The sequence below is a fragment of the Trachurus japonicus genome, chromosome 13 (genome assembly GCF_045865225.1).
Source record: "Trachurus japonicus isolate A0001 chromosome 13, Traja_1.0".
NCBI lineage: Eukaryota > Metazoa > Chordata > Actinopteri > Carangiformes > Carangidae > Trachurus > Trachurus japonicus.
This window is the reverse complement of record NC_140919.1, coordinates 18,909,944-18,923,533: the sequence shown is the minus strand read 5'-3', so window position 1 is coordinate 18,923,533 and position 13,590 is coordinate 18,909,944. Positions and strand designations below refer to the sequence as shown.

Genomic DNA, 13,590 nt, shown 5'->3' with positions numbered 1-13,590 from the left:
GACACCTTATCTCTCCCTGTGCTTCGGCTGAGATGCTTGGCTAGACTGAAATTAACTTTTGTAAGAGACAAATTGGTTACTTACACTAGAGGCTTTTTTCTATATTTTACTTAACTTCTGTGAACTCATAATTGGACTGCTGTGAAATTTTATTTAAGCAGCTCAGAATTGTACTCACATTCATACGCGCCATTTCAGCAGCACTCAGAGGGTTATGGATATGGCTGATTTCCGTTTCCTTATATAATGAAATAAAGCAAACAAAACCACATGGCAGTGCTCATGCACAAAAATCACTCTCATTATACTCACGGTTGCCTTAATAGTAAAGTAGCAACTCACACCGCTCCTTAAAGATTAATTGTAAGTTTCTGCTCCAGCTGAACAAGTATTGTTGCAGGAAGCAGGTGGTTGTGATGGTTGCCTGCCAAGAGCTCCAGCCTTTGTTGATACACCTGCACAACAGTGCTAGGTCTTCGAGACGTTACGAGATTTAAGATTAGAAAATGATGAGATGGTCTAGCCAGATAATGTTGTAGCCTTCAATTGAAGAAATACACTGGCAGAAATAGAAGCAAACCAAAAGTTAATATTTGCATTGCTTTTTGACCACTCAAAGTAGCTCTTGGCAAGAAAAGGATTCAGATACCGAACTCACAGTGCTTATTCTACACTGTTTAGTTACTGCTATATAGCAATAACAAAATCTAATTGTCGACTGACTAAAGTTAATCTCAAGTTACCTCTTCAGTTTGAGAGAAGCTATTCTCATGAACATACTTGCAGTAAACACAGGTAAGTTATATCACTGCATAAAAAAATCCATAAATAAGCACACACACTATAGAGAACAGATCCAGCACTGTAGACAACTGCTTTGACAAAGTTCACACAATAGGGAAACATTTCTGTCTTGTGTTCAGCATGACAACTTCAAATTCCTCACTCGCTTTTCCTTTATTCCTTTCTTTCTTTCTTTCTTTCTTGCTTTCTTGCTTTCTTTCTTTCTTTCTTTCTTTCTTTCTTTCTTTCTTTCTTTCTTTCTTTCTTTCTTTCTTTCTTTCTTTCTCACGCTGCCCTCAAAGTTCACCTTCATTACTAAAAGGATGGCAGTGTGATCCTTGAGAAATAATGAATTCAGACTTGTCCACAGAAATGGCTGATTCAGCTTTGGCAATTGGAAATAACAATAACAAAAGATACCCTTGAGCTTTTGTGAACATGAATACAGTTGCTGAAGCATGGGTCCAAAACATTAACAATGCAGGAAAGGAAAACAAATATTGTGCTCACAATGGTTCATTCAAATGGCATGCCGTCAAAAGAAAGTGTGACAACCGCCATCGCAGTGTGTTCATGACTGCAGTCATTTTGGAAGATCTTATGGAGGTGTGTCTTTGAGAATCCCCTCCTACAACAGCTGTATGTAAATGTTGTTCAATAATGTAACGGCCTACAGTATTGGTTCAACTGCAAAGCTCACATCAGCGATATATGAAAGGGGAAAAAAAGAAGCCATTATTATACACTTACACAATAACAAGTGCAAACTTCTTTGCTCCCACTTCCTGTGGGTGTAACTCATTCATTCTCACAGTACAACTATTGTATGTTTTGATCATAACATGTTGATCCTGATGTACATGACGTGTTGCAACTGTGCTTGCGACCTTGGGCTCAAAACTTTAAAAACTATTTTCAGTGTTCATAGAATTCTAGATGACTACAATGCTTTGATTTTCCTTTTACAGAGAACCTGGCAGAAATATGTTTTTAGTAAAAGGACACATTTTCTCCTTATAAAGCTTTAGCCTTTGAAACACTTCTTTATTTGCTTGATAATACCTTATTGCATACAGTAGACAGTAATATGAACCTCATGACCCTGCACTGGGCAGTGGGCTGGAACAGAGAGGTCAGAGAAGTAAATAATGAAGATGACATACAGACAAAAAAAAAAAATAGTGTAAAGCGCTTTGAGTGGTCCAAGTGACTAGAAAAGTACTATATAAATGCAAGTCCATTTACCATTTACCATATGGTACTGTATGTCAAAAAGGTATCAAAAGACAAACTAAAGTCCTCATCCTCACTTGCCCTTGCTGCACTTTGCCGTTAGGAGAAATGAATCATCTCCACACAGTGATCCTCAAAGGAAAAGCAGCAGCTCAACTGTCATTAATGAAACATGAATTAGTGCAATAGTAGGAAGTTGTATTTACCACTTTGTTATCTTCAGTGCATACCTGATATAACTTCAATTAAAAGAGATTGCATAGGCGCACCAAAGTGCTTTGCATTGCATTACACATTAATTGTGCATTCTTTCAACACAGTATTTTAAATAATGGAAATGTTATTGTCACAAAGATCTCCAAGGCTTTGCATTTACATGGGATAATTCAGGCACAGACTGATTTATTAAAGACACAGCAAGTGATATTCAGCAATTTTTTGCAGCAACTTCTTTCTTTCTTTTTTTTTGGTAAAGATTAACACGTTCTGGATTACAAAAAAAATACCTTACACAGGTTTTCCAGCTAAAGGCCTTAATCAAACAACGGTGATATCCCCTCCTTTTGTTCTAGTGGTCCCCAACCTTAGGTAGAAAGATTAGAGCAAAGGTCTGGAGCAGCGCCAACTTGCTGCAAGGGATATAATTAGCCTCAGGGGTCTTTTTTGGACCTGAAACCCTCTATTCTCTTCCTTCATGACTAATTCACAAGACCTTGATTCTCCTTTGGCATCTGAGGGTACGCCTGCAAGCCATGAAAACGCTCAGGCGGGTTAAGTTCACTGTCAGTTTTGTGCGGGGAGCTTTTTGATGAAGGAACTTCATCACTGTTTAGAAATGTTGACGTGGTCATTGTTTTTTTTTTTGTTGTAATTACAGCACTCTTCAACTTAGAGTGTTTGAATGAAATGATAGCTTTTCCTACGTATTAGATATTTTCTAATCTATTGGCAGCTTGGTTGAATGCATTGCAGCCACATTTTTGAATCACGTGAAATGTTTGGCTTGTCAAGGACAAACTCGTGTTTCGTTGAAAAGCTGGAAAAAAAAAAGATAAACATGGAGCTTTTTTTTCATTGGCAGTGATAAAGGTTTCTCTCTATGTGTTGGGAAAAATTTGTGTTGTGTTATTTCTGAGCCTATCAAAGTCAAGAGAAGTTCCTCTGATATGGCACATGGAGGAGTTTGGGCTGATATTGAGTTATGAAAGATGGAGGGAGAGTTTAAGATTTATTCTGCTGTCAGCTCAGGGAAGGGAGTCGACGTGTGCGCACTAGTGGGTGTGGGGATGAGTGTGTAAAGCAGATTGTGTATATTCCTACAGTATGCATCCGTGTGTGTGTGTGCATAGGTGTGTGGGGCCGTAGCTGTCTTCCAAGTCGATAGACACACTCTGTCACCACTGGCAAGTAATTGACAGCTAGGAGTTTGCTGTGACACAGTCCTTGCATATATTTCCTCCATTACCTTGTGCGTATGTCAGCCTGGAGTTCTCCCTGGCAGGGCGTTCAGGATTCAGCGACGTAGCTCGGCGGGGATTAAACAAACACCTTCTATTCAAGCTTATTGGGAGGATTGATAAACTCTCTCACGCTCACTCAGCCAAATAGGTAATAAAGGTTCCCCCTTCCTCACTGTTAATTTCTCATTTAAAGGCAGTAAGGCTGACTACTGCACCTCCTGTTGTGCGTAGCTTGCCGTCTTAAGTCAAACATTTGCAAACAGTTTGTTTCTTTGTTTTAATTACTTTGAGTAGTAAGTGGAAGGTTTGCCAAATCAGGGGAGCACAGTGACATGGGGATTAAAACAAAACAAAAAACGAAAAGAATTGGATCAGCTGTGTATGGCAGTTACGTGGAAATGTTTTAAAATGAACAGGCAGTTTCAGACCTCCCACATGCGCTAAGGATGATTCAGAAATCAATGTTGAATGTGATATTTTAGTGACAGTCAGTGGGCAATTTGAGGACAGATGACTAGAATTGCCATCCTCCATGTGAGCAGGTGACTAAAATACATTCTGCTTGTGAACCTGAATGTGTGAGTCTTGTTTGTCTGACTCATTGATCCCTCATCTGACTGAGATTTGTGTAACATCAGTAGCCAAACTGTGTTGTGTAACAGTAAATCCATGGCGCTGTCCGTGGTGCTGAAGCAGCAGATGGATTTATTAACCTTTTGTACTTCAGCCCCACCTCTCTGTCAATTTTGTCTTAGATCTATCATACTCTCTAAATTACATACAATTATTTTCCTGTTCTTTACCATATTATAACCTGAATGCTCAGTATTAGTGTCACCTTTGTGATCCAAGTGACATGTCGCATGAGCATAATAAGGCTAGAGCTAGGCCTGTATGATAATCCTACAGTCCTAACATAAAGCAGCCTTATAGAAATGTGAGTTTGTGGGTCTCTCTTACTTCCTCTAATGCAGAGGAGCACAATAACAGATGGGGAAAGCGAGTGCGCAGCAGCACTAATCAAATTAAACAAACCTTTGTGCCACAAAGTGATTGATTATTGGACAATATATTAATTATTGCAGAGCATAGTAAATGCCCCTAAAAATTAGGGCAAGGTGCAAAAAATAGGTTACGCTCTAATAAGGCACACAGAAGCCCCCTCCCCCCACTACTCCCTCTCCTCTGGGTTGGTGGTGTAGGAGCAGGGGGGCATTCCCATCAGGCCATCCACTTGCTACAAAACCGCAAATTGCCTACTGGTGATGATAATACAGAATCAAAAAAACCTTTAAGTTTGAATTGATGAAATCCACTGATAAAGACTGTGGTTAGTGTTTGCCAGCTGTCATTGAGTCTTCTTTGCCTGTCCTTGACGCTGTGATCAAGCAGGAAGGTGTCTGTGTAAAACTCCATGTCACAGCTGCGAAACACTGAAGGGTCTGAACAAGTATGGACAGAAGGATGATCGCAGAAGGTGGGAAAGTTGCATTTGCAGTCGCAACAGTCATTTTTAGCCCTCTGTAGAAGTATCCATAATTATTCACTCATATCCATTTGCAAGGGGGCTTGGCAGCCAGAGAAATGTTATGCCGCAATTTGTCTTCCCCTCTCTCTTTTTCTCCTGCTGCCTTCTCCCCAACAAATCGTTAGTTTCACTTTTCATTAGGCTGGATCAATAAGGCGGATCAGTCGCTCGTGGCGAGGATACTGCGTGGCAGACACCCCTCTCTCTCTCTCTCCCTCTCCCTCTCTCTTGCAACTCTTTTTTCTCCTCATTCCTTCTCCCTTGTTCGCTTTCGCTTTGTCACTGACTCCAGCTATCTTTTCCAGCAATCCTCCACTGAGGGAGGTTGTGTGAGGCGGTGGGAGGCGGGAAGCAGCAGGGAACTTGAAGGGCCCCAGTAAGAGATGTGATTGCACTCGTGTTAGCCAATAAAGCAAGATTGGCAATGCTGAATGATAACCCAATAAAGTTTAATTAAGACCCTGTAACCTCTCAAGCTTACAGTAATAATGAAAATGGAAGCTGCACACAGAGGAAGGAAATTAAAGTGGAAATGTAAGGGTCTGTGAAAGTTTTGTCATATTGATACGGGATGCCAAATGGGAAACGTTAGCATTGATTTAATCCATTTCTGATGGTTTTAATATAAAATAGTTGTCCATATGTTGGAGTTATGTGCAGGAGGATGCATAGATACTGTACATTTTTATTCTTATGAAGCACATCACTTTGAGGCCGCTTGGTGGTGCTTCTGTCCAGTTATTAAGATCAAGAGTGTAGATTCGGGTTCAATATCTGGGAAGACCACTGGTCATTGAACTGACAATGGTAGAAAATATAAGCAGTTCACTACAATTGTATGCATGCTGCCTATATATGGAGATAGGTGCTATAGTCTGATCGAGAAAGTGAGAGGCATTTTCCATGAGCTGCTTTGAACCCCAGTGGTTGGAGGCTGTCGGTGCCAGTGCAGTGGTGTTCTTTGGAGTCTGCGTGTGTTTAATTTGGACTCACCCAGCACAGTGAGACGGGCAGGACGGGACCTCATGGCAGCCTGGACAGCCTGGCACTCAAACACGGCGTCATCCATCAGCTCGACACGCTGGATCCGCAAATGATGCTCCCCTGAACCGTGGTCGCCAATCACTGTGTAACGAGGATAGCCTGCAGTGCAAACACATTTGTTCTTTTTAGTCACCTCCAAAATCAAAATGATGCTCATTAAGCCAAAAGCCAGAACACATATAGAAAGTTGTCATTTTAAGGCTTTGCATACTTACAGCAACAACAAAAAGACACAACTGTGTTATCATGTACAACATGAAGGTGACTATGCCATGTGATGTGTAGTTAATATTTTGTATTCAACTGATGCGCTGGAGGTAGAGCGGGTTATACACTAATTAGAAGGTTGGTGGTTTGTTCCCTGACTCCTCCTGGCCTTGTGTCAAGGAGTCCTTGGGCAAGATACTGAACCATACGTTGCCCCTAGATAGACACCCCATCAGTGTATGAGTGAGCATATGGCTGTGATGTACAGTATGAATATGAGCAAATGGGTGAAATGGTCAGTAAGATTAGAAAAGACTGGCCTGGGAAATAAAGTACAAGTCAAGTCTATTAATTGGTTTGAGTTGGTATAAAGCAAACGTGTCCATGTTGTAGTGCAGAATATTTGCCTGAGCATGTTCATTTTAATTGCACTGCATGACAAGATAAATCAAATAGCAGGTTGTTGAGTAATACATGGCTTAATAGGGGAATGCATTTTTTGATTCATTTGTTAATTTACTAACAATGCATTTTCCTGCATGTTTTTATAGCACTCCTGGCAACATTAATGAGCTGTGGTGGAGGCTGCTGCATTCTGAAGAACGATGTTTTACTGCAACCGTAAACAGGAACAGCTCGAGTTTGAGTTGTTTCAGCATTGCTCATGTGAAATGATTTATAGTTTAATAATGCAAGAAAGCAGAGCGATATCCAAGGGACCTGGGCTTTTAACACAAGTCAAGTGAGATGGTTTTTAAAGTTATCCCCTTAACCATTATCGAAATATGCATTTTGAGTGTGCTGTGGAGTGCATCCCTCCACCGGGGCAAATAAGCAGGAAGAAGAATGTGCTTGACTGGGAAGCTTTATGGGGCATTTCTCATGCTTTTGGAATTGCCCGTCTCTGATGATCCCTTTTCTTGTTCTCTCACTCCATCTTCTAATTATTGTGGATACAGCATGTGGAATGAAATGAGAATGTCTGCTCATAAAAAGTGCACTCCGAAAAATGGAAAGAATTTCCCTAGAAGAATGGACTTTTCCTTCAGTGGTCCTTAAGTAACTGATCAATGATGAAACCGGTGGATGGGCTTGGTGAATTTTATAGCAGATCAAGGCCAGACCTTCAAGGAAGCTTCACTCCAACTTCGTGCTTTGTAAAATAAAACTGCTTTAGACTCACACACTTGTCATTTCCTTTCCAAAAAAAGTCAGTTACCATCCAACTGTTGGATCGATGCCAACAAATGTTGGCGAGTTAAATATTGATTTCTCAGTAACAGCTAGCCAATGACTCATGTTTGCTTCAGAGATCCCCCAAACTCTCCAGTCTTTTAATGTAAAGGTTTTAAAGGCTGGTTATTTGTGTTAGCACCTACAAAAAAGAACCTAACAGACTGGGCAACCATGTAACAGATTTAAAGCTGTTGAATTTGTCTACTGCAAAAACCCATCGAATGCTCATTGCCCAATTACAGGCTGTTGCTTCATTGAATCCGGTTGCCTTTAATAGAGCATGAAGTGGGCTCATATTATGCTGGTGGGGTGAGTTACAGCCGATTAATCCACTCTCTGCATTCTATCCTCCTACGTGTAGCCTTTAATCTTAAGGGTCTGAACAGTGGGAGAGTGAAGGACAGAAGAAGGCCTAAAAGTAAATATTATAGCTGAGAGAAGATAAACTGACAAAGGCTAAATAAATGGTGAGCTACCTAAAAACTCTGGCAGCTGCGCCAGTGGATGATTTGTAGTCAAACTAGTGACACAGGTGATAAAACGTTCCCTTACTTTGAATCCCCTTGCTATAATGTGTCCTACACAGAAATACAGCTTTGCTTCCCTATAACCAGCGTTAATAGAAAGCTGATCACGACTAAAAGCTTCAATTATTAATACTAATAACGGCTGACTGGAGAGGAGTTTTCCCTGTTTTCATGATCAGAATAGAGCCTAAAATAGAAGATGTGCCATTATGTGCACAAGGTCACCCAGAGAACCATTTCTCTTCAATTTTATGTTCATTGATGAGATTCAAAGCAATAATGCCATTGCGGATCACAAGGGTAATGATCACTGCACATCCTGAGTGATGTGACCTTGGTTTGACTCCAGCCCACCCACCAAGCCCGTCAAACACCCACCTCAGACGCAGAATCCACTTGGAATGCACTTTAGTTTTGCTCGTCTTAATTCTTGCAAGGTATAAACCATGCAAATGTCTCACTTACAAACAGATGATCTGGCCAATTACCTCATCTGTTCCTCTGGCAACCTAAGAATAATATTGCTGTGTGAGGATGTGGCTGTGCTCCAGTTTCATCTCTGTGTGTTAGCTTGGTTCCAGAAGGATCAAAGTCACTCTTTGGTGGATAGTAAATGATAAGAATGTTATCGTCTCAGTTTCAAAGAACACAAACATACTGAAATATGTTTCTGCCACCTTATTAGCACCTTGATTATGCGTTTTGTCAATATGACGGAAATTACACTGGCACACATGAAGACTGATCACCTCTGCACATGTGATGTGTACCTATAAAGGGCCATTGATCTTAGATCTCAGCAAATTTCAAAGACACAATGTGTTACCCAAAGCAAACAATGTAAAATAGGCCCATTAAGGAGTAATGAATCCATCAAGGGAGAATGGATTTGTCTTGAGGCTCGATCAATGGTGTACGCGCATGTTTATGTATGTGTGCGTCTCTGTGTGTACGGGCGCGTAAGTACACACACACTTCAGGCGGGAGCATAGTGATTTATAGCATTCATGGAGTGTATCCACCAGGGGGATAGGAACAGGTTAGCTTCAGCTGTGAACAGGTGACCGGCGTTCAATTTGCTCTCATGAGAAGCCGGAGCGTCACGTGCACGCTGCTGAAGATCTACTAATTGTCAGCTTCTCCTCTCAAAAGCTCATTCTCCTATATAAGTGCATGGAATAATGCACACACTCAGCCAGGAGAATTCACTTATAGGTGTTTTTTCTCTGTTGTCAGCATCCTCATGCTTAGCACATACATTTCCCGTCATGCATATTCATGGCATTGATTGTCATGTTCTGTGCTGCTGTGGGGCTACTTTACTTTTCTTTAATTAGAGTGGGAAAGCATGACACAAAGGGGAATGAATAGGAAATTCAGGGACAGATAGGAATCATTGGCTTTTGTGCTGTGATTTCTTGCACTGAATGGTGAAAGAGTTCTCTCAGTTTAATCACTGCTTCTGTGAATGGAGACAAGTCCCAAGCGGAGCATGCCGTTGCCGACGCAGCTTCTTTCTATGAATAGGCGAGCAGACCTATATTATTGAAATGCTCCATGCAACATTTGATTCGTTGCACTTTTTATGTATACAGCTGCCACTTTCCTTTCATTGTGTATGTCTTGCAGTGGATGTACCATCACTCTTTGACTGCCGCATGCATTGCTTGTTTATGGCGGCGGGAGCGATAAAAAGGACAGCTGTGGAGCGCTTTATTTTGACAAAAAAAAGTGTCATCTGTCTCAATAGAAGGCACTCAGCCCCTGTCCCAATCTTACTGTTGATTTTAGCGACCTATCTTCTGCAGGCAGGAAGCTATTCCTTCTCATACAAAACCCTGTGGATTTTGTAAAACAGCTTAAGAGAGAAAGATCACTTCCACTCTGCATCTAGGGCCTGATTATTCTGCCAGATAAAAAAGAAGGGAATTGTTGTGGATAAGGGCAAGGTCAGGATTGTGCATTCAACTATTCACAGACATGTTATTAAAGGCTGATCTACTGTAGTTCCCTTATGTGTTGTGATCCAAACTTCGATTCTTTCTCAGCTTTCTTTCCTCCGACTTTGCTCATTTTTGGGAAATGAGATTCAATCTCTGCTGTCTTAGCTTGTTAAATTAATAAAACACAAGAGCATAAAATAAACATCACAGCGTCACTCTGACCCTAAATATCCTGAAAAAAAATTGTGCTCTGTTCTCCATTATGTCTGTCTGTCTGTCTCTCTCTCATTTTATCTCTCACAATCATAAGTACTCTCTCCGTCTGCCTCCTCTCCCTCCGAAGGAGACTTGAAGACTGCATGACCATTGTTTACTGCAACCTCTCAGCATCCCCTGGGCCTGATAAGGACTTGAAGAGGGAATAGGGTGGCTTTACTGGGGCTCTGTCAGCCACTGAGGTTTAATTACAGACCACATCAGTGACACGGAAGGCCTCTAAGAGTGTTTGGTAAAGGTCAGACAGTAGAAGACCCTCAATCTCTAGTGGAATACATATTTAATCATTCCTGATCATGAGAGACTTTTGTGTTTTAAGCTGAATATTGCCTCATTGTGCCTTGAATTGCAATTTCTGCCAATGCCCCAATAGTCACGGACCAGAGAGGTGGGGGTAAATTAAAGCTTTCGTTTAGAATAAAGCCAGTGCCCTCATAGAGTAACACTTCCTGTTGTATATGCACTAATTCGAATGGATCTGTGTTTTGCAAGAATTTAATGATCATTTCAATAAATGATGTGGGTGTACAGCACTTTGATGGATTCCCTCATTCAAAAGCTCAGTGCTTCAAAAGGTTGTAAATGTTTATGTAGGGGAGTGATGTGTTTCCTTGAATTCATCAAGGTCATGAATATACATAACGCCTCGACTGGCGGAACAACAGGCTACTAAATGACAGTGCAGTAGTCACTTTTACTCCAAATTAAGCAATTAAGGCAATTACACATGAGGTGCAGTGTAATTAGAGGATGCCAGCCACTCTTCAAAAAGCCATTTAGCAGCCTGAAGCACCAGAGAAAGACCAGTGCCACTATTGATTTCACATTTCATTCAGATTTTTTGTGCTTCTCTGCCAAACACAAAGTGTAAAAGGTTTAAGTCTGCATCTAACACAGTGACATAAATGATTTTTTGATTCTCTTTGGTCATGTTGTGTGATATTATTATTGATGTTTCATGTAACCCTTGTAATGTTGTACTTCTTTTGTAAAACACTATAATGGCACCTCTTTTATCTGTCGGTGGAGTGATTTGGCAGAGGGTAGGATGCTGACATGAGGGGGCTATAGATGACAAACAGCAACCATTTGAATATGACAGTTATATTAGAGAGTATAATTAATAGAGGAAACTGAGGGGGATGGAGAAATGCAGGGTGACAGGGGGATAAATGCTGCTCCTTACCAGCGAGGTCTCTGCCAACTCCCAGTGCCAGGCCATCTTTGATCCACAGGACAACACCATGGTAACCGGGGATTGTGCATGGTAACGTCACGGGCTGGCCTGCCACAACCACCAAGTCCTGTGGCTGCTGGGAAAACATGGCCTCCACCCCTGAAAAAGAACAAACCAAGAAGGGACAGGTTAGCTCCAACCTATTAAACTTTCATAACATTATTTTAATGAAATGAAGAAAGGCGAGCATAGGAAAATTCAAGATCAAAGAGGAGAACAAATGGAGTTTTAACAAACACCTGCTTTTAATGTCTCAAGGGTTGAATGAAGAGAAACTGACAGGAAGTGCACACGATATGCCCATTTCCACCAATTTCACTCAAACCCTCTTGTCAAAGTCAGACTGAAAGAACCTTTAAAGGGTGATTTACAAATGTGACATATTCTTTGACTATTCATGATATGGAGACATGATAGCTACTGTACATGCATCAGAGGTGTCAGCGCAGCACCAGGACTGAAGCGCATGCAGGCTTAGAGACAGGCGTCACAGCTCAGCATGGTTCATTTATGAAGGATGTCACCGTACAGATGGGCCGGGCCCGTACACACCACAGCAGATAACACGGTCTTGTCTGCCAACACTGCTCTGGTGGCATACATTAACTCCAGCTCACACCCATGTATTCCAACTGTGTAACTGCTATTAGCTGCACTCCTCTACAGCGTGTTCAGGCGGAAAGTGGTGTGCAGTGAACTCCATTAGAGGCTGAGGGTGTGTTAATGGGGAGGGGTACGGTGTAGGGAGGTGGGCGGGGGGCGGGGGGCTGGGGGTAGTTTTATGGATCAGAGTGGAGGGTACAGAGTGGTAGTGATGTGTAGTTTGAAACACTGGCAGGCTGCCTATCAACTATATCCCCCACACATACACACACACACACACACATGTATGCGCGCGCACTGCAGATGTGCATTAATACAGACACTCGCGGGCTGATTTGAGAGCACGAATTGCAGCAAAGGTTTAAAAGTGTCGCTTCCTCTCACACGTTTTACTGCGACACTTCAGTTCAGAGTTATTTCTTTGTTCCAAACTTCTGAGTTCATTGTACCTTCTTCTCCAACAACATAATCGTCCTCGTTTCCACGGGATACGTGAAAAACACAGGCATATAAATCATATCTATATAAAGGTGATACAATAATAACATGCAGGGAATTATAATAATGAGTAGAGGAATATGTTTCCATCTTACAACATCTTTGTATTATTTCACAGCCATCTACTGTTGTTCTCTTTATGGTTGTTTTTTTTTTTTTTTTTTTACATTCAAAGGAAATTACTAATCCCATTGCAGACAAGGAAATTGATGAGCTTTGTCGTATGATATCAAACCACATCATACTGTAGGAAAGGCTGTTGTCACACAGGAAACTGATTTTAATTTAGTTGAAAAATGCCATTAGAGTCCCTGCAAGTCATTTTTCAGCTTTGAACTGAATTCCAGGTGATGGATAGTTTGTTAACGATAAGCAGAAGTTTCCATATTGATTCGTGCTCTGCATACACTCTCCCCTGTGTCACACACATACACGCCTAGCCTATACGCACCCCGCACACACACACAAACGCATGCAGTAATATACAAGTCTGTACGCTGCCTCATTTTAATATACATCTAATACTAAACCAACATAACGCGCCGTACCTGAAAGCATATTGTGTACTGTAATGAGCTTTTCATCATCTTGAGACTCTCGAGATTCTCCCGGGCTGACCAGACCCTTTGTAAATGTGCATGTGCGTATATACTGTGGCTGATGCCGTTAAGGTGAGACTTTATCTCACTGTATGTATTGCCCTTCAACCCTAGACAGCTTTGTTCAGCCCTGACTGTGCTCCCACGTGAGCAGCTTATCTCGCCCGTACTCTGCTACCCAGTCAGCACACAGATGAAGCACGCCAACATATAGACAGCTACCTCCACAGATCTCCTGGCATGTTCTGAAGAAACACAGTGAACGCCAGGGAATCTTGTATCTGCTCAGTCATGACTGATATTATCAAACAGTTCAACCTGTGCTGTAATTGATTTAATGTTGGAGGGATCTCTCTGTTGGCAGCACACAGGCCTGCGCACTTCTCATGCCCCACCTATATCCTTACTCCTGTCCG

The 13,590-nt window shown here is 41.6% G+C and overlaps 1 protein-coding gene across 16 annotated transcripts in view; it reads right to left on the bottom strand.

Annotated features, from left to right (window-relative positions):
- The window catches only part of kirrel3b (kirre like nephrin family adhesion molecule 3b), a 167,164-nt gene that overhangs the window by 56,857 nt on the left and 96,717 nt on the right, over positions 1-13,590 (bottom strand). For all 16 annotated transcript variants that reach the window (XM_085795147.1, XM_085795145.1, XM_085795141.1 and 13 more), the window contains 2 exons: positions 11,424-11,573; positions 5,998-6,147 (listed from right to left, as the gene is read on the bottom strand). In XM_085795147.1, the coding sequence (XP_085651273.1) occupies positions 5,998-6,147; positions 11,424-11,573 (300 nt within the window). The remainder of the gene's footprint in view (positions 1-5,997; positions 6,148-11,423; positions 11,574-13,590) is intronic.